The sequence below is a fragment of the Streptopelia decaocto genome (assembly GCF_964273445.1).
Source record: "Streptopelia decaocto genome assembly, chromosome: 1".
NCBI lineage: Eukaryota > Metazoa > Chordata > Aves > Columbiformes > Columbidae > Streptopelia > Streptopelia decaocto.
In genome coordinates, this window is record NC_138663.1 from 5,089,892 (window position 1) to 5,110,604 (window position 20,713).

Sequence of the window (20,713 nt, forward strand, 5' to 3'; positions counted from 1 at the left end):
CAAAGCAAGACCTTATGGAAGAGCTGCAGTAGCCAAATGCCCAGGGTATAGATGCCTCACACAGCCAGTGACCTTCCCAGGGCTGCTTAGCACGGGAGAATTACAGAATTTCTCTTTAGGCACTATCCTCACCATGGCACAGCCTCTTCTTTAGAACTTGTACAATATATAGCAGGATGTTTTCCTATGTTTGGCAAAGTTTTCCTGGGATACATATTCTAGATTAATTCCAGCGCTTCAGGAAGTAGCTGCATCTTTACATCACGACCTGAAAATGTTGACTTTCCCCTCATTTCTTCATCCATTTCCAACAGTTACAGTGAGAGAAAAAGCTTTTTTTTTTGCTACAAACGCAGGAGGTGGATGCTCTGCCTCACAACACAAAATAAACCATTAATCAGGAAGGGTTTCAGCATGTCCTTAAGCTTATTTGCTTGTTGTGGTGTTTGGGCATTTTTGTGACCAAAATCAAACAGAAATGAGAGCGCACACATAGACATAGAAACAAATCATTTCGCAATTCAGAGCAAAAGCTTTCCGATGTCAGGCAAACGAGTCAGAATTGACACAGAATCTGGAATCTGGGTTAGAGGAACTGATTTTTAATTGCCATCAGGAAAATTATTTATAGGAGCATCACTTAAATCTCTGCACTGCACAACAGATACCTCCACGTGCACCAGGAGCATATGGTCTGCTTCAGGAAGCAAGCCCTTTCCATGGTGACTGGAAGCCCATATTATCATGTGTAACAAGGGAAAAATCAAATGCAAGTCACAGCTGGCTTGGGATCATGCTGGCGCTTGCATCTGCCACTAGCAGCTACCCAAGTTCTCTATATGCATGTTCCTCATGAGCAAAATCTGAGGTGCCCCTCTGTGCATCTGAAGGAACACCACTGAAGACATGATACTAGGCTTGTCCTTCCCCTAAAAGAGCACAGAAAATCCTCTGTCGGCTCAGCTCTATTTGATATAATTTGATCTTCAACCCGAACAAAAAAAGTCCACTGCAGGAACATGTACATCAGCTTTGGCATACTCCGGATCAAGTCCCTTGTGCTATTTACTCTTCCCAGCTCCAGCAGCAATGCATAGAAAGTCACCTCCTTCTCTGATATAAAGACCCCAAACCAGGCCTAACTTAAAATATGAATCACAGGGGGTTTTTTAAGTCTCCACAGATGTCTCCAATAGTGATTATTTAAGTGTGTCAATATTTTACGTATTGTATCACCGCATTAACTACACAGGCCTATTCTTATAGTTGAGATGGAATTCCATTCCAAAACTCCTCTGGTGGAAATTATAGGAGACAGGGGAAGGGAAATTACATCCAATTACCAACAATGTCTACTCAAAATATCTCAAAATAATAATTTTTAAAGAACATTTTGTAAAAAGCTCATTCAGCTGGACATTAGTTAAGTTGACCATATCAAAAAAGAGTGCTTTGCATCCACTGTTATGCTTTCAGGGTCAATCCTCCCGTTATTTCACAGTTTCTGGGTTTCCTATCTCCAAAGCTTCGGAGCACAAGTCCCAGGAAGTGGTATGAGTGTGGAAGAACAACTCTGGATATTCACTGCTGGATATTCAAGGTGTGGAGATCTCCTGAGTCAGGAGTGAGGCACACACTTCAGGACTATTTGCTTGAATAATTACATTCTTCAGGGGTATTTGCTTGAATAATGACATTGTAGTCTCTTCAATGATAACTCACCAAGTCTACAAATGGGGCTGTAAGTCTTCTGCTTGACGGTGAACAGATCCTCAGCTGTCCTACGTTTTGTTCTGTATTTATACGATTTGCACTAAATAGTTGGATGATGTCAAACGGTGGCTCAACACGGAGCAACAGGGTCAGTACTTCTAAAACTTACTGTCTCCTCAGCCACATTTTTTATTCGGAGCCTCATCGGGACTTTAGTTGTAAAATAATTTACGTATTTCCATTGCTCAGCACTTAAGTGTCTTAGAAGGAGTTTGCTGTTTTGTGCAATGGATGGAAGAGGTTTTTTGCAACAATCATCAAGGGCAGATTTTATTTGAAATGGTCTCAAAGGTACCTTTCAAAAATCCACCCCATTTCACCTGCTGCTAAAGAACAGGGAAATCTCATGATATCTCTACTCACAAAAAAGCCTTATGTCTGTTCACAACCTTTTCCTGCAATATTTCCTTGGAAATACTGCTTCTCATTCACAGTCTCTGCCTCACGCTGCAATTACTCCATTCCTCCTGCATCTTTGTTCCTCCAGCACAACGTGTACTAAATGTCAGCTCCAAAACCAATGGGTTTGTGACAGCAGAGGATGCAGCATTATCCTGTGGACTGTCACCAGGATTGCAAGCAGCAGAAGGCAAAGCTGTGGGGTCTCAACTCCTCATCTTAAGCCCTTCAAGCATCCTGAGTGGAACCGGAGTTCCACCAAAATGTTCTCTCCTTGCAGGAGCTCAGGAGCCACAGCAGAAATTGGTTCTGCCAACACTTTGGGCTGGATCAGCTCAGAACTCCTGCAAGGAGTTTTGCTCCATCAGCCTTTGCTGAAGATGAACCCTTCTGCTTGGGTTTTGATCTATATAGACATAATCTCACATATTGCCTGACACTAAAAAAACATACTAAAGAACATAGGTCTACATGGGTTTGGACAATCAAACCTTCCTCGGCTGCTCAGTACAAAATCAAGTGGTTCCAGATCAGTGGTTGTGGGGAAAAAAAAAAAAAAAAGTAAATAAAATGAAAAGGCATTTTTACTCATTTTCATGGCAAAAGAAGCTGAGAAATGCCCCATTCCATGCACCTGTGTCTGACTCCACCAGCCCATGCAAGGTGCATCAGTGTCCAAGTTCAAGCAGATCCTCAGCTCATTTAGCAGCCCTACCCACAGATGCCTTCCCAAAGACCGCTTTACTGCCCCAACCACCCTTGCTTTTACCTCCCTATTGTGTCTTCATTGCTCTTCACTTGCATGGTCCAGCTGTGAAACAATAAATTGGCTACAGTCCTGTGTTCCCAAAGAAAAATCATGTCTCTGAGCTGGAGGAACATTTCAATTTCCCTGCATAAATCTGTGCAGCAATCCATCGCAGAAGTGTGCAAGCCTCGCTTCCCACATGGGGCCAGACTCCAGAGCACTTTTAGCTAACTCTGGTCCTTCAAGCAAGCAGCAAACTGCGTGCTGAAGACTTTCAAAACCCAGAAGTTGCCTGCTCACTTGCATTCAGAAATAACCATTATGCGCAAGTGATCTCTGGATCATTTAATTATCTGCTGGATAAGGAAAACCTCAGCTAGGGTCCCATAACACCTATGGATGGGATGGTAGAGAATGGCTGACTCTTCAACTGTAGGATAAGGAGAAAGTCAGACTGTGCTCCCTGCCTTGAAAACCCAGATGTGCACTAGAGGGGCTGGATGAAACTAATCGTTCTTTGATATTCAAGCATCTTCCAAACAGAACAGGTATCAGGAGAAAACAAACAGATTCGAGTACAGTGCTGTGTACAGAAATGAACTAATATCAAGCTTGACTGAAAAAGTTGATTAAATTAGTTTAATTTAAAAGCCCAAACAAACCCTGAAGGAGGTTCTTTGTTTATTGCTTTTTACCAACAGCATGCGTTGCCAAAGAAGCACCATGTGGGCATGAAATATTTATTCATTAAATCTTTCATAAAGCTCCACACTATTGGTTTCACTCAGGATATATTTATAACTTGTCAAAGTCCACAAAAAAAAAAAAACAAACACACTGTTTTTCTTTCCCCCACCTCCAACCCCCTCCAGACTGTTTATAAAAGGATTAGGCTTTCAGTTTTCATTGCAATAAGCCTGATCCTCAGCTCCACTCTTGCTTGTACACAAGGTGCTGCTTCTTCAATCACAACAAGACAGTTGTAGTTAAAATAGTTCAGCCTTCCTTGTACCACCCAAAAGGGACTGTTACAGTGCTATAAACCATACTGCTGCTTTGTGTGTTCCTGCCAAGGGAATGGCAACATCATTCATCTATGGAGGAAGGCACCATGCACCGGTAGCAATACATGGAAAGAAAAGTCAGGACACACAGTCCACCCAAGCAGGGGAAAAGCAGTCAGAAAGTGCATTTATTTCAGTATCGGTATGTCCGAGTCATTTGTTATCAAAACTCACTCCATTAGTGAAACCCCGTCTTGAACCCCTCCTTGGCCATCAGCCAACCTGCAGATTAAACCCACACTCCACGTTGGGTTAATAACACACTAGTGTAAACCGTGCTATATTATCCTCAGCATATGTAATTTTGTTTCGCTAGTTTTATAGCTCAGTCCAGTACAGGGATGAGGAGTGGTTATACCTAGAAATACAAATGAAAGCACTTTCCGCCCATAAGTGTGCGAAAATATAGGATCTGCATTAGGACTGTGTGGGGACAATTGCATCAGTGAAACTGTCACGTCTCTAAGAAGTTGCACTAATGCCCCTTCTGGGTGCAGGCCAAATCTAATTTCCCCAAATAATCCTCAGTAATAAAAGAAGCACCTCAAAACAGATGCTGACCAGGCACTTCAGGTGCAATGCGGGGTCCTGTGCAGTTTTGGTGGCCACAGCCACTGCGTGCATCCCCTTCTCATTGGAGCATGGGCTGTCTGGCCAGCCCTGCTCCTGTTTCCCTTGTTCTGTTTGTTTGCAAGAATAAATAAATATAAATACAGCATAAGCAGATGTCGTTGTCCCTGGAAACTAGGCTTGCTGGGTATGTTTCTGCTGAAACGGCTTCTTACTGGAAAATTAGGTTTTGATTAAAGTGTGTACTTTTCTTGCTTTTAATAAACAGAGCCTACTTCATGTGAAAGCTTTGGGCCTTTATTTTCTTTTGCCTGGAAACCTAAACTATCTTACATGGCTTTGTTTTTTTCAAATCCTCAGAAAGGGCTGGGTTCCCCAGGCACAAGAGCACCCTGGAGGGCATCAAGGAGACATTTTTTGCAATGAGGGTGGTGAGAGCCTGGCCCAGGTTGGCCAGAGAGGTGGTGGATGAACCATTCCTGGAGACATCCCAGGCCAGGCTGGACGGGGCTCTGAGCAACCTGAGCTGCTGAAGATGTCCCTGCTCATGGCAGGGGTGGCACTGGATGAGCTTTGAAGGTCCCTTCAAACCCAAACGATTCTATCACCTCATGATGACTCCACAAGGAGAAACCAGACCCTCATGAGATGAAGTCTAACCCAGGCAAAAGAGCAAGGAGGCACCAGCACCCAGGTATGAATCCCACAAGGCAGTGCTGCAACTCAAGTCAATGTTTTGAGTATTTAATCCCCGAAACAACTGTCCTGACATTTTTGAGGGGAAAAACAATGACTTTATTCCAAAGGAAAACACTGATGAGAACAAGCAGCGGATTCACATGTATGGTTTTTGTGAAGGGGAACAACACCTTTTCTAAGCCAGTTCCACCAAAAACTCAATAGAGAAGCACAAAGAGTGACCCCTTCACCTCAGGGGAAATCTTCCCCTTAGCAGAGAGCCTGACAGCACCCATGGCCATGTACCTAAACCATGGGGACATTGCAGAGCCAAAGCTGGCAGCCTCGTGATAGATACGTTCCCTAAGGACCACCTCTACCGCACTCCTGAAAGGCTTGAAGCAAAAGGACCTATGTTTAACCAAACATTGATTTTTCCCCTCAATAGCCTCCATTACTCATGGTGGTTCCAGATAAAGTCGGAGCAGCACACATCCAGAATTTCCCACTCACACAGTGTTTCTTCGTACGAGTTTCACAACAGGAACACCGAGATAAATCACTTACTCCCAAGCCCACCTGACAAACCTGCCAGCATCCCAGCCCTGCAAGGCCCCCTGCAACTATGCCTCTAGACCTGAAAAACTGTATTAAAAGGAAAATCAAAACGGAAAAGCTTGACTTCAAGCCCAGCAGACCTCGAGATCCTCAAAAAGTCTGCATTTGATAGTCTACAACTCAAAAACCTTTTGCAAAGCATGTCCCACTGGCCAGGCTGTGCCACATTTGGACAGTAGTTCAAAAATTACTCACACTCCTGAAAGACACGTGGTGGCCTGGTACACTCAGTTTACCCCCAAAGGGCCTCACTTAGCAATACTAAGTCTTTTGTAAGTAACTAAAGCCAGCAGCACATGCAAAAGATCTGCAGTTTCACACAATAGTGAAAAAAACATTTTCCCTATCAAGAAAGCATTACACCGATGCCACACAAGCAATGAACTAATTCTGAGTCACGTCAAGGAAGGGGAGGAAAAACTACTGTGGGTTTTGTAAGGAAAATACGTTCTTCTCAGGAGCGAGTCTGCAAGGGGTTATATGGGCTGGTGGGGATGCTGAGCCACGATGTGCTCCAGTGCTTTCAGCTCTGCCAGCTCCCCAGAGACAAGTCAACTGGCACAGCTCCTACTAGGGCAAATTTCAGCCCAAACGCCCCAGGCACTTCAGCCAAACTAGGACATTATTTTTACCTTCCTCTCTCCCCTTCTCTGCCATCACTAGGAGAGCAAAGAAAAAATAAAGCTATTTTTTATGTGCTCGTTAAGTATAATCTGCTAAATGTTCTACGCCAATGCATAAAGCTGCCTACTATGCTAATAGAATATTTAATTGACATTTATTTGCTGACTAGTTATTTATGCTAACGTCACCCCTGCATAATTAATACTCTGCTAAAGTCGACTTGAAAAGCACACAAAACACTGCACTAGGAGTCATTCACAGTATTTGAAATGAAGAAATCCTGCAATCTATTTACATTAGGTTAGTCTAAACTTGGTTTTGATCGAATAAGAGGATACAGATTGAGCAAAGAAGATACATTAAAAAAAATCTATATACTACTTTAGAAATATCCACAGTGCTTGATAGTACAACGTGCCAAAGAAGATTTCCGAGTTTCATTTTACTTGGCTCGAGGGCCCAGTTCTTAGCTGATGTAAAACACCATAAGCTCAGTGAATGTCTACTGATTTTCTCCAGCCTCAAGCTCTTAGGAAGTAATATTTCAGGTGAGCCTTCAGTGAAACAGCTAAACCGGGGCCAGACTTGCTCTCAATTATACCAGTAGAAAAGCAAACTCATCTCAGATCTAAGTTGGTGAAGGCGAGCCAACTCCATACAAGGACAAAAGAAGCCCACCCTGCCCATGTGATCCCTCTACCTGCACTGTAACCACAGACCTGCAGGCATAGTTTTATTTCCTCTGGGATTAAATTACCTGGGGAAAGTTGGCTTTGGTTAAATTAAAAATAAATAAATAAATAAAATAAAATAAAGCCATGATCATATTTCCTGAGAAGCTCTGGAGGCCCTCATCTATTCTCAGAAACATTACCTCTGTGTCACTCTCTGACGAACCTGTGGACAAGCTTTGCAGACACAAGTGATCTCCAGGAATGATGCTGAAAGGCAAATCTTGAATCTTGAAGGCCAAGGCTTGCTCTTCTCTTCGCTCCTGTCTCTCCATCTTCCCTTAATGCTCCTGTTCCCATCCCCTGTGCTGTATTTTGTCTCAATCCCACTGCATTCTGCTGTAGCTCAACCCCAGCCTCTGTTCTAACTACTACACCCACGGATGAGTTCACCTGAGCACTAACAAAATGGAAAAATTGTCTCAAAGTTAACTTATTCCTTCAGTCTACCTATCAATCTGTCTGACACACAAATAGGCTGTGTAATGCAACTGACCATCTATTGACTATGCAGAATCTGGTGAGTCCTGATGCTAAAAGTTTTGGCATGGCCAACCAGATCCACTTCTCCCCGGCTTTACACCAGGGATCTCAATAGAGCAGGATTTGGCTCGGTGATATATTCAGATAATTATATTTTAAAACCAAAAACAAACAACAACAAAAACACATGTTGTCATTTGAAGGCAACCCAGCTTGCTATGGCACAAGCTTTATCTCCTTTCTCATCCATATGCTGCCCAGAATCAGACAGAGTACTTTGAATCTGAGTGGAATTCCCCTCCTTTGGCCTAGATCTAGGTTAAAAGTTAACCTGACCTGAGCAAAACACAAAAACCTGTTTCAAATGGTGATCAAATGATGATATGCGCAGAAAGTTTGGGCAAGAAAATGCTTTATGTCCACCACTCCCAATGGCATATTTCACTTGATGAAGGTCAGCTCCATTCAAGAGGGATTCTCACCAGCCCAGGATCAGACTTTTCAGCTTTAACCCTCCTTATATCAGTGTAACAGAGAAGACTGCTTTCCTACACATAATCACAGTACAATTGATCATCTTGATCACCAAATGTAAAGGTGTTCAGAGGTTTTCCCATCTGTATCAGTTCATTGTAAAATCAAAATACGGACCTGGCTCTCTCCTTGTTGTATTTCTAGCTCACCATGCAGATCTGCACACAGAAATGCCCTATTTGAATTTCCATCTGTCAATAACATTAAAGCAGGACCACCGCGGCAATTACAAGTGTACACAATAATCTTGTCGTCCAGTGTCTTTAGCGCATCCCAGACTGCATTAAGATAGTGCCAGGAGAGATTCGGCTCTGTTGGCTCAGCTGTAAATTCGCAATCTGTACAAAAAAACACCCAAGTGTCAATCGAAAGACGTTCCTGCTCTCCGCGTGGTTCACAATGCATAATTTAGCTACTACACTTGTCAGGTTCTCCACGCTGCTCTTCTACTCGATGGTAAACGTGTTCCTGGACCCAACTGTCATCAACAAAGGAAAACAGCACATGGAAATAACAGGCTAAAGGAGGCAAGAGACCTCTTTTTCTTTCACAGTTAAAGGAATTGCTGGTAAGGGAAAGTTAAGTCAGACTTTAATTTTTAATGCTCAATGAGTAAAACATCCCAAGGGATGGAGGATGTTGAAAAAACAGCCCCATCAGCTCTGTGCTGAGGAGGAGGACAGCACTCGGGTAAGACATAGGAGGAGATTAAGGTTGTCCCTGTTTCCAGGCAGGCTAATATAATGGGGAAATTTTAACTAACTGATGGGAAGTCTATCACAGAATCACAGAATGTCAGGGGTTGGAAGGGACCTCGAAAGCTCATCCAGTCCAATCCCCCCACCGGAGCAGGAGGTTACACAGGAAGGTGTCCAGGTGGGTTTGAATGTCTCCAGAGTAGGAGACTCCACAACCCCCCTGGGCAGCCTGGTCCAGGCTCTGCCACCCTCACTGAGAAGAAGTTTCTTCTCAAATTTAAGTGGAACCTTTTGTGTTCCAGTTTGAACCCATTACCCCTTGTCCTATCAGTGGTTGTCACCGAGAAGAGCCTGGCTCCATCCTCCTGACACACACCCTTTATATATCTGTAAACATTAATGCTACATCCCATCCATATAGTGCAGAAAACAAATCCTACTACACCACCACAGCCTGGCCACTGTCAAGGAACTCTGAAGCAAGTTGTCCTTCCTCATATGAATTACAGCTGCTGAGGGGCCTTGTCAATAAGGATGAAAATTTCACACTGAGCTACATCAGACAGTAGTTACCCACAGGTCTACACCACAGCTAATATGCAATAAAATACAAATTTCTGTCCCAGGACGTGACTTTAGAGCTGATCAGTGCCAAAGCTACAGACCATAAGGACAGTTTCACACTTGCTTCAGCTAGTTCATGAATAAACATCCAACTCATTCAAACGAGTTCTATATTAACTCATTTAAATAATTTTCATTTTGCTTTGAATGGTAAACAGATCTATTCTGCCAGCATAGTGTTGAGTTTGCAATTCAAATTACACACCGATTTGTAATGAGAAAAATATAATTAATGGCAAAGCTTGAAGTAACTACAATTTTATTCCTTTGATTTCCTGCAGGGAAGGAGGGAGCGGAGGGTGAAACTCACCAACACACACGCACTTACACCGTTCTTTCATCAGCCAATACATTATATTGCAAACTCAACTATTTGGCTTGAGCAGTCCTATTCTAGTGCATAGCACCATAATGGCATGGGAGGACGTAACATGACTTGACATTATACTCACAGGCACCGTGATGCAATACTAACGTCACCCAATTAATAATCATGCAACACTGTAAATTAAGTTACTTCCTTCTATTGGGATCATAAACAATAACTATTTGGCAGCTGCCCCTTGAAAGCTCTGTGTCTGCTGAACATTAAATCAAGCTCTATTGATTAGCTAAACTGAACCACCAAATTTTTTTGCACTTCTCTCCCATCTAATGAAATTCTTCATCCTATCACTCTGTGCCATTCTTGTCTGGCATTACAGTTACAAGACAAGCGTCGATCAGTGCAATATGATTCGTAAGCAGAAACAGAGCATTGTCTCAGTGCTGGTATTCTGCCCATTAAACAAGTCTTTCTTGGCCTATCTGCTTTTTAACCAAAGCCTTCAAATCCTGACGACAGATAACTGGCTCTGGTCACGCTGTTTGCACGTAACTAAGGCCCTTAGAAAATGGGTTCGTGCAATTTGGAGCTGGCTTTTCATTTCTTCCAAAGGTTTGACAACAAAATAGTGTGCAATGCTAAAACGGCAAAAAACCTCCACGGAGTTCCTACACCCATGAGTAAAGGCTCAGGGAGTTGCAGGTGTTCAGCCTGGAGAAGAGAAGCTCTGGGGAGACCTGATTATGGCCTTTCTGTACTTAAATGGGGCCAATAAGAAAGATGGGGACAGACTTTTTAGCAGGGCATGTTACAACAGGACAAGATGGTTTTAAGCTAAAGAAGGGGAGATTCAGGCGGGATATGAGGTACACTGAGGGTGGTGAGAGCCTGTCCCAGGTTGCCCAGAGAGGTGGTGGATGAACCATCCCTGGAGACATCCCAGACCAGGCTGGACGGGGCTCTGAGCAACCTGAGCTGGTGAAGATGTCCCTGCTCATGGCAGGGGTGGCACTGGATGAGCTTTGAAGGTCCCTTCAACCCAAACTATTCTATGATTCATACTGAAGATCACTTTCTGTACAACCAATGTAAAGTCTGATCCTGCAGCCTTCACAAGCTAAAACTCTCAGCACTACAATAAATTTGACTCCTTCACTGATCAGCAAAGCAATTAAGCACAGGATAAATCCAGATATCTGTGTACAGTAAGTCTAGCATTCACAAGATACTTTTTAAAGCTGGTCAGAGCTCAGTTCTTGCTATAGAAGACAAAGGGCACTCTTGAAAATGCAGCTTCTACCCTGTGGGGTCCCAATGGGAGCTATGAGAAAACCCACCTCTGACCACAGGCTGAACCCTGTGGGCAAACACCCAGAGGAGCTCTGTGATTTATGAGCACGCTTAGGACCTCTCTCTTTTCCAGGTGAGAAAAGTCCTGAAGAGTCAAATCCTCCTGGGCATTTTAGATGCCTCATTTCAAAATACAGCTCAAGCTCTTAAATGCTTAAATATATTTTCAAATTACAACCTACGCATTTAGTTTATTCTTTCTGAAAACTACGCTAAAACATATTCAGCAGAGTTTATTCACTGAGAATCATAGAATCATAGAAAGACCTGAGTTGGAGGGGACCCACAAGGATCATCGAGTCCAACTCTTGTCCCTGCATATGACAACCCCACAGTTCAGCAGATAGGTTTTGGGACTGGCTACTCAAAACTCTGAGAAACTAACTGCAGCTAGAAATGAATACTCTGGAAAATCTGGCTCTCAAATTCCTTATTTATAAACCTGAATTTTTGCCCTTTGGTTATGAAATTTCACAGATAATCAGTTCACCTCAAAATGAATTATTTCCTCAGTGAAGAAGAGAGCAAACAGTCAAAACCAAACCAGAACTTTCTTTAGTTATATAACCTAAACGTGCAGATCTTTCACAAGTGGATGAACAGCTTTCACTGAAGGATCTGAGCGTTGGCTCCTTAGAAGGACTTAAACAATGAGAGTGGGGAAAAAAAAAACAAACAAACAAACCAAAACCAAACAAAAATAAAATTAAATTAAATTAAATTTTTAAAAAAGGCAGTTGATCAAATTTAACACCCTGGTGTATAGTTATATTACTCAGCAAAAGAAAAAAGGAGGTACGATGCACTGCACATTTGCAGTCACTCAAGCAAGACGATTCAGACAAAGTCGCCATAACCTAAAGAGCAGATTCCAACATTTCCATGAAAAGCACTTGCCTCCGGTTATAAGACAATCGTTATTTTCTATTACAATGGTTGATAAGATCTCTTACCCCTTGACCCTGGCATTTTGAGACTTCATTTACAGCACTGTACACCTTACTGGTAATATTGATTATAATCCACATAGTAAAATGTAGTTTAAGAGACCAATAAAATAAAATACTTAACCTCTCTCACATCAGCTTGATTTACTAGTGTTAAAGCAACAGATTTCTTAGACATATTTGTCTTCAAGACAACTTTTTTTATTTTAAGCAAACAATCCTGTTTATTCAAAATACACAGACCAGAACAAAAAGATAAGCTTAGCTCAGAGTTTGGCTTATGCAGGGCAGGAATATCAGTTCTGACTCAAAGACCCTGTCTACAGTTCACTGGGAAATAAGGCAACACCTGCACCAGGAGAAATCACACATGGCACACTCTGGCACATATACGTTTATCAATGGTCACATGTAACAGAAAGTAGAAGAATAACTTCAGCAGCAGAATCCTTAAATGAGACTTTTCTTAAATGCGTGCACAAGCTGAAGGCTAAATGTTCATCTCTTCTTCCCTTCATTCAGAATAAATAGGATATAAGTCAGGAATGCACATAAGTAAGAGTGACAATCATAGCTCTGCTTGGAGCTACGTAGTGGTAAGGATACACAGCTGTTCTGTTGTTGTTTACAGCTGAAAAAAAACCCACAAATAAACAAAAGAAAACAACCCCACACATTTTTCTTACACACTGACGATCAAATTGTATTAACAACCTGTTCCACATGGGCAACTCCGTAACTTACTGCTCTTGCATTTAGCTTTTATGCACCTAAAAGCTGATAATCAGTACGTGCCCTAACCTATAATGACCAAGTTTTCTTGCCTTTAATCACGTGTATCTACCATCGGAGTCAAAAGCTGCAAGAATCTGGCAATGGAAGGTTTTAAACTTTCAGGGCAAAACACTTGAGTGCACAGCCAACTTCCGAGTTTGGTTACACCCAAGCTGATCTTGCTTATTTCAGTTTGTTCTCACTCTGAATTTCATCCTTCCTTCCTACAAGAATAGGACAATTTTCTCCCCTAACTGAAAATCACAGCTTTACAATTTAGCAGTACGCTTCCTTGTTAAGACAGCTTCCTATAGAAGCGCCTTCTGTTGTTACCAACTAGGGCAAAAACATCTTTTCTAGAGGCTGACTGGCAAACTGAATCACCCATTGACCTGTGGGTACCTGACCCTGACTGCACCACCCAACACCACTTGAGGATCTGGAGCATCCATTCCAGATCGACTGGGAGTCTGGAGACGAACCACCAGCCCAACACTAGAGCATGACCTTAATAAAACACACACAACTCACCATCTGGAGGCATCAGGACCTTGTTATTCTGCGTACACCAGCCAACGGGGTGAAGATCTGCTGTCATCACGTCACACCAGAAATCTGCCCTCCGGTCGTCTCCATAGCCACAGTAACGAAGCAGTAAGAGCTGTCCACACGTTGTAATGATCGTAGCCACCCAATATGTGTCCGGATTGCTCTTGTTGGCCACTTCTAATTTCATCCCTGGTTGGAAACTGCTTTGAAGGCTGATTTCAACCTTACAAAATGAGAAAGGCATGGTGTTACCTTTTCTTCTTTGCAGGGAGACCCCCCCACACCTCCCCAGAGGAGCAAGATAATGCTGCCCTTAATTGCAGCTCTAGGATAGGACATGATGGTGTTCCTTAATCCAACTACCTCCTTCACAATCTGTCTGGAGAGGACCATTCCTACCTCACTGGAATATACTCTATCATGCAAGGTCCTGTATGCTCTACAGAACCCCTCCAGCAGCAGTAACCGCAGCTGCACTACATCTGAGAGAGGTTTAGTACCCATCTTAGCATCATAAATCTCACTAATGCCTTGGAAAAGGCACTATAACTCAAGTGAAGTTGCATTTCCCACTGCACAGCTCCATCACGTAAATCACAGGACACATGCAAGGTAGAAAAGCAGGTACTAAGTACCTCTAGGAGTTAAGCTCAACCACAATTATTAGTCATATAACAACAGTGAAGCACTTCTTGAGGCCTGACAAGCACCAAAGGCTGAACGCTGTACCAAGCAGACCAAGGAGAGCATATACACTAAATCCATACCCAGCAGCTCAAGAGCCTCGAGCGCCCCAGTAAATAAGGTATAATTATCCATCGCTGAAAGAAGAAAAATGGTCCTAGTCACTGTCTTGCCATCTGATGGAGATGTCACATCCGTCTATCTCACCAGTGACAGGTCACATGTAACTTGCCTTCTCAGGACACTGGAGATGCCAGTGATGCTCTTCTAGGACATGGCAAGGACTGTTGCTAAACACTAGGGCCTGCTGTGGGCACATCATCTGATGTCTTCCAAGGGCCAGTGGGATGTCTCTAGCCGCTGTTGATGAAGAAGAGGTGGATGCCAGTCTACTGTTTCAGCTGCCAGACTTGTTTTCAGAAGACCATCCAAAACTTAGCCTGTACTTCCTATGAGATGCTTATGGATGGGTTCTTAAAGGTTTCTTAGTACCTTATCTCCTACTGAAACCAGAGAGATTGCAAAGCCTGGTTTAAGCCTTTCTATGATTAACTTCTCATTTAAATGGCAGGTTAAAATTACTCTTTTACTCACAAAGATTAATACAATGTGGTCTTTTTGGCCAACCTGATGACTGCACAGACTTGGGGCTGCCAGGTTCGAGAGAAAACACTCTTCTGGTGTGTCAGCAGCAGTCCCTCACTCATCTCACTCCAGGGCATGACACAATCAGTATCAACGCCCGGAGCCACAGAACACTTGACGTTGGAAGAGACCTTTGAAGATCGTCTAAGACTGAAGATCTGTGACATTTACTACTTAGTCATAAGATAGGGTCTTAGCCCTTGCGATGCTAAGGTCCTCATAAATAACCCAGGATACATGTTCACTCGTAGTTTTTCTCCTCACACTCAGCATAAGTAAAGATTAAAGTGGTATTCTAGTGGATCAAAGTGGTATTCTAGTGGCAAGGGACTCGTGACTGAAAATCACATGAAGAGTGGAATCAGACAGATAACATTATCTTCTCCGACGGCTTTCAGGTTCCTGGCCAACCCAGGGTTTTTTGAGGATCAAAAAGCATAGTCACTAAAGACCGCTCCCAGCACTAACTTGTGTCACATCAGTAGTCCCAGGATTGAGGGTCTGTGAGACACCACAGTCAGCAGGATCAGCAGGATGAGATGGGCATCTCCACACACCTAAAGGCATCCTTCAGGGCTTCATGAAGCACAAAATTTTCACGTGTATTTCAGTTCAGGCCTGGAGCAGAAACCTGGGACAAGATGTTCTCTGCAGAGAGCTGCTGGATCAAGGATACACTCTACAATAAGTACTGCCCTGTAATTCTCCAGTATAGAGAATTATGGTCCTTCATCCTGCAATACTCCACTGCTGTTAAAATGGAAGCAAAATAGGGAATGAAGGATTTTATTATTTTTTTGGATGCAGATGGAAGAGAGAATTTTCATCACTGCAGCTCCTCACCCCTTCAAAACAAGCCAAGAAATCACCTGGAGACAGTGGTAGTTTATTGGCATGAAAGCAAGCATGCAAATAAAGACCTGAAGTAGCAACAGATTCTTCAGGAAGCTTTCTCACTGCAGCACAACCACACTGTTCCCAAAGGATATCTTTGCCAGCAAACAGACTTGATGTAGAGCAACCCAGAGCACCACAGCTAAAACTCCTCTCTTCATGACAAAGATGTCCACATCCTCTGGAGCACGCAGACCAGCCAAGTGAAGCTGGGAAAAGAGCCGGCACAGCTGATCAGAACAGGCTCCTTGCTACATCTGATGGGGCAGGTAGGAGGATGAGTAGCACTATCCTCATGGAACTTGCAGCTCAGGACGGAGAACCAGCATGACTTGTCACGGCTTGACACAGATGAAGGCATCATCATATCTCCCCATTAGGCCCCAACATCTCTCACAACACCGTCTTGTGGCTGAATGACAAAAGATGTCCTGGAAAAATCTACTGATGTGGTCACATGTGCACGCCCTTGACTGTGATGAAGAACTCATACATCAACTACATTTCTGTCCCATGTCCTATGTGACATCACACACATGTAGCTGAATAGAAGAGGTTAAACAGCTGGTGGTGGATGGAGAAGCTGGTCCCAAACAACAGTATCATTGACTGTGATGGACTCTACATGGAGACAGAGTCCTTTCTTCACGCGATGCTCTGATCTTCATCAGTCAAGATTTCAGACGCTACTTTTGCTAACATGGACCAGAGCCACAGACCATGCTGTCACTACCATGGCTGCCTATATGAGCCACATTCATTTTGCAAGGGTATTACCCACCCAAATACTTGGTTCTCATGCTCCTGAGACAAGATCTCCAGGCTGGAGGCTGAGAGATGGCTTCCTATGGGCCCTGCTAGTCAGTAAATCATGCATTAAGAGGACAACTTTGGAGAAATAAGGCACTCTGTGAGATGAATCTCTACAGGCTGGGACGGACAGCAATGAATAGAGAAGAAAAAACAGATGAAGAGGAAAAAAAAAACCAACCATGAGTGCATTATAAGCAAAAGGTGAGAAACAGAAACCCTCAAAAATGAAAAATTTGAACCCAAGGCAGAGGACAAGGCAGTGGCATAGACAGTACTCTGAGCTACAACTGTAGATGATGCAAATACATAGAGTTCACCTAACACCAGATCAGGGATCATTCCTAAGCAGGGTGCAGCATGCACAGAGAGATGATTTCTCCCCAAAACGATCAGGCCCCATGTCAGTTCTCCAGGGACCCCCTGAAAACCAGAAGAGGGAATGTGTGCAATGCCCACAAGGCTCAGACGAAGCACGTACGTGTTTGAAGGAGGTGTGGGGAGCAGCGCTGGCTCCTGTTTCCTCCAGGAACTCATCCCAGTTGAAGTCTGCGTCCTCAAAGCTGGAGCCCTCATCTATTCCAAAAAAAAAAAAAAAGAGAGAGAAAGAAAAGCAGCCTAAAACACAGCCAAAGAAGGCAAAAGTTGTGTCAAAGAGTTCAGGGTGAGAATAGCAACCAGTATAAACATCAACACAATGGAAAACAGACAGCTTGTTTTAAAGATCTGTGCTTATCTGTTTTGAGCAACTCTTACTATGTTTTCAGCAGGCTTTGGGACTTCAACAGTCAATATTTTGAGATCAGAAATTACTCTGCTTTCATGGCAGTGGAGGAACAAACCCGTCACACAGCAACAGGCACTTGTGGTCTTTTATTTTGCATTTGATGACTCTCTTGCTGCAAGGGAGGTGGCTGCCTGTGCACTATCACAAGGCCTCGCTCATGCCCCAAAAGTGGGTCACCCAGCACTGTTAATCACCGCAGTGTCCTAGTGGTAATATTAGAAGTTCCTTCTGTTGGCTCAGCAGTGTGTAGAACAAAAACCCCAACACTGGGGGATGAGAAACCCCATTTTCAATCCAGCCACCCTTCCCCTTCTTCCTTAGCATGCCTCCACCTAGAAATCTCAGCTGAGGTCCTCACATCCCCCTCCTCCTCCAAGACTACTGCTGCTTTCCACCCAAATCCCTCAGCACCCCTCACCAGACCACTGTTGCCTTCTTGCTCCCTGCACTTGTTCTTGCCCCATTTCAGATTTGGGTCTCTGCATCCCACCTACCCCATGTACATCACTCCCCCACACAATCCTTCCCCGCAGTGAAGGACTTTTGGCATTACTATGCTTTCTTTTATTCAGTTTTGTTGTTTTTTTTTTTTATAACCATGCTGACTTGAGTGGAGCTGAGGCCTCAAACCATCGCTGAAACACACACAGCAATAATTAAAAATAAATCTTCTTTTACTTACAGAAAATCAGCCAAATCTGATTGTTTTCATTCTGTTCCCAAGTAATCTTGCAAACCCAGTTTCATCCCCAGAGCAAAAATATTTACAGTCTAGCAATGAGCTCTTTGCAATAAGCATTTATCAGGCAAACTCTGCAAGACCCTTACCTGCCCAAACATTTATCAGCGTGGGCATGATGTAATTAAAGTGACTCATGACAAACTGAATTAAGAAAGCTCCCCAGACAATTTTATGAAGAAAAAGGCAGGGTTAATTTATTGCAATTATTGCTACAGGTCTCCGGTTTTCAGGATCAGAAAATTATGTTGTGCAATGGGAATCTTTCATCATTAAAAGGGGAAGACATTGGTTTTGTTTGCTGCCTATAGGGTCAGACACATGTAGGTGAGGGCAAAAAAGTGGAGAAGAAGAGGGTTTTTGAGACAGAGCTGGTGGAGGGTAAAGATCTGTCTGGAAGTTCAAAGTGGAACACGGAGCTGTCAACACTGTTCATGGTTCCTTGCATTAAACTCAAATAACCTGCTCAAATATGAAGGTGTAAATCAATGTTTACTCCTGCAATACAGTGGCTACCAGATGACTTTTTAACTCAGCAAGACAAGAAATAACCCAGCCTTATGATTACGACCTGAAAATAGACAAATTCAATGTAGAATAAGGGATGGGCTTTGTTTTGTTTCTTGCAATCACTGCAAAAACCTCCAGGCACAAAGGCTGGCTCTACTTGAGATATTTGACCCACAACGAGGGGTTTGTTCATTCTTGACTGAAGATAAGCCACAGCTTAACCACGAGGTAGGAGCTTAGTGCAAAAATTGCTAAGAGTTTCACTCATCTGTATCATCCACACAGGCAACTTAGAAGATGAGGGAAATTTTTCAGCCTTAATGTCTGCAAGCCTGTGGAGCTGACATTTCAGAGAAGAGCCAGGTCCAGAGATTTCAAAGGCTGTAACTCAAAAATAAAGTATGTTAGGCTGTGATGAGATGAGCAGACATGGTTATCCATCCCAGGTTTAAAATTACTCCAATGCTTAAGTAACTTTTTAGCCTGAGCACAACCAATCCCCGTCCCACTAAAAGTCAGAAGCATCTGACATGAAAAGCTAAAAGTGCATCCCCTCTGCCTGGTTGCACCCTGCTTCTGCAGCCTTCTGCGCTTGTGGTTTTGGGATGAGATGCTCAACAACCCCAAGGGCATCTTCACCTTGGGACAGCTGACATGGACAGGACATCTCCACATCAGCCCTGGGCCCTCTTCTGCTCAGATACATCCATTTCAGGTATTTCCCTCAGACCACACTGCTCTCTGTATATTTTCAGTTTTTACTCCTGATTTCAGCTTTAACCTGGCTGGGTGAATCCAGGCAAGTTGTCTCCTTTTCTCCAGCCTTCCTCGGTAGTCTTATGGGAAACAGTCATTCCACAGATCAGCAGAAGCAGAGAATTTGGGCAGTTAAGAATACAACCTCCAGCCTTTCCAGGGAGAAATGTTCTATACTGGGCACTGGGGACGCCAAACCTCAAATCCTGGGGTCAGTTTTGGGCCCCTCACAACAAGAAAGACCTTTTGGTGCTGGAGCGAGTTGAGAGAAGGGAACAGAGCTGGGGAAGGGGCTGGAGCACAAGTGTGATGGGAGCGGCTGAGGGACCTGGGGGGTTCAGCTGGAGAACAGGAGCTGAGGGGAGACCTTCTGATCTCTGAACTGCCTGAAAGGAGCTTGGAGCATGGAGGGGGTTGGTCTCTTCTACCAAGTAACAAGTGATACGATGAGAGGAAACAGCCTCATGTTGTGGCAGGGGAGGTTTACATTGGATATTAGGAAAAATTTCTTATGGGAAAGGGTTGTCAAGCATTGTAACAGGCTGCCCAGGGCAGTGATGGAGTCACCATCCCTGGAGGGTTTTAAAAGATGTGATGAGGTTCTTAGGGACATGGTTTAGTGTCAGTGTTGGATTAACTCGATGATGTTGAGCGTCTTTTCCCACCAAGATGATTCTGTGATTCTATAACAGCACATTAATTAAGTTAGCATTACAGATGCTAGTTATGGATGCAACAAGTCCTCCTGTTCTTCATAATCTTATTACCCGTGACCTACTTGGCCACATGCTGACAGAGACACTCACTGGCCCCACTGTTCCCAAAGCCCCACCAGCAGGTTGATCCACATGCAGCACAGCAAAACTCAAAACAGCACCTGTTTAAAAAAAAATATCACCCAGATCTTTCCTTTCTAAACCCAAACAGAGAGGCCTTAAGACCCCAGAAGGCAGAGGCATGAGAGTTGCAGCCTTCCCTTCAGTTCCTTTGTCCCTGACACATCACAAGTCTGACTCCTTTACTGTGTTTTATCTGCAGACTTTATCAGGAAATTACTTTTACAAGGTCTGTAAAAATCATGTCAGAGCACTCATTTATCATGGTATCAGTGTTTTATTTGCTTCGTTTTATCACAAAAGATTCTGAAGGGACTGTAAGTTTCCAAAATGTTTTTCATGGACTTTGTTGATTTCTAGAAATCTGGCATCCAGAGCAGAGTCAGCAAGGCCCAGGGATGATACCAGCCCAAGGGAACCAAGCCCATCCATGCATGCAATGGGGCTGTACACAAATCTCCTTATCCATCAAAAAAGCCCTACTGTTGACGATGACACCTCTTGATGATCTCTCTCAATTGCCTGGAGATTCCCTGTTTAAAATGCAGACAGAGAAATGCAAA

At 43.5% G+C, this 20,713-nt stretch overlaps 1 protein-coding gene across 1 annotated transcript in view; it reads right to left on the reverse strand.

The window, feature by feature from the left end:
- SFMBT2 (Scm like with four mbt domains 2) overlaps positions 1–20,713 on the reverse strand; it is a gene marked incomplete at its 5' end in the record, with an annotated part of 107,840 nt that overhangs the window by 82,934 nt on the left and 4,193 nt on the right. Inside the window, 2 exons of the mRNA XM_082076069.1 lie at positions 13,472–13,712; positions 17,004–17,098. Coding sequence (XP_081932195.1) covers positions 13,472–13,712; positions 17,004–17,098 — 336 coding nt within the window. The remainder of the gene's footprint in view (positions 1–13,471; positions 13,713–17,003; positions 17,099–20,713) is intronic.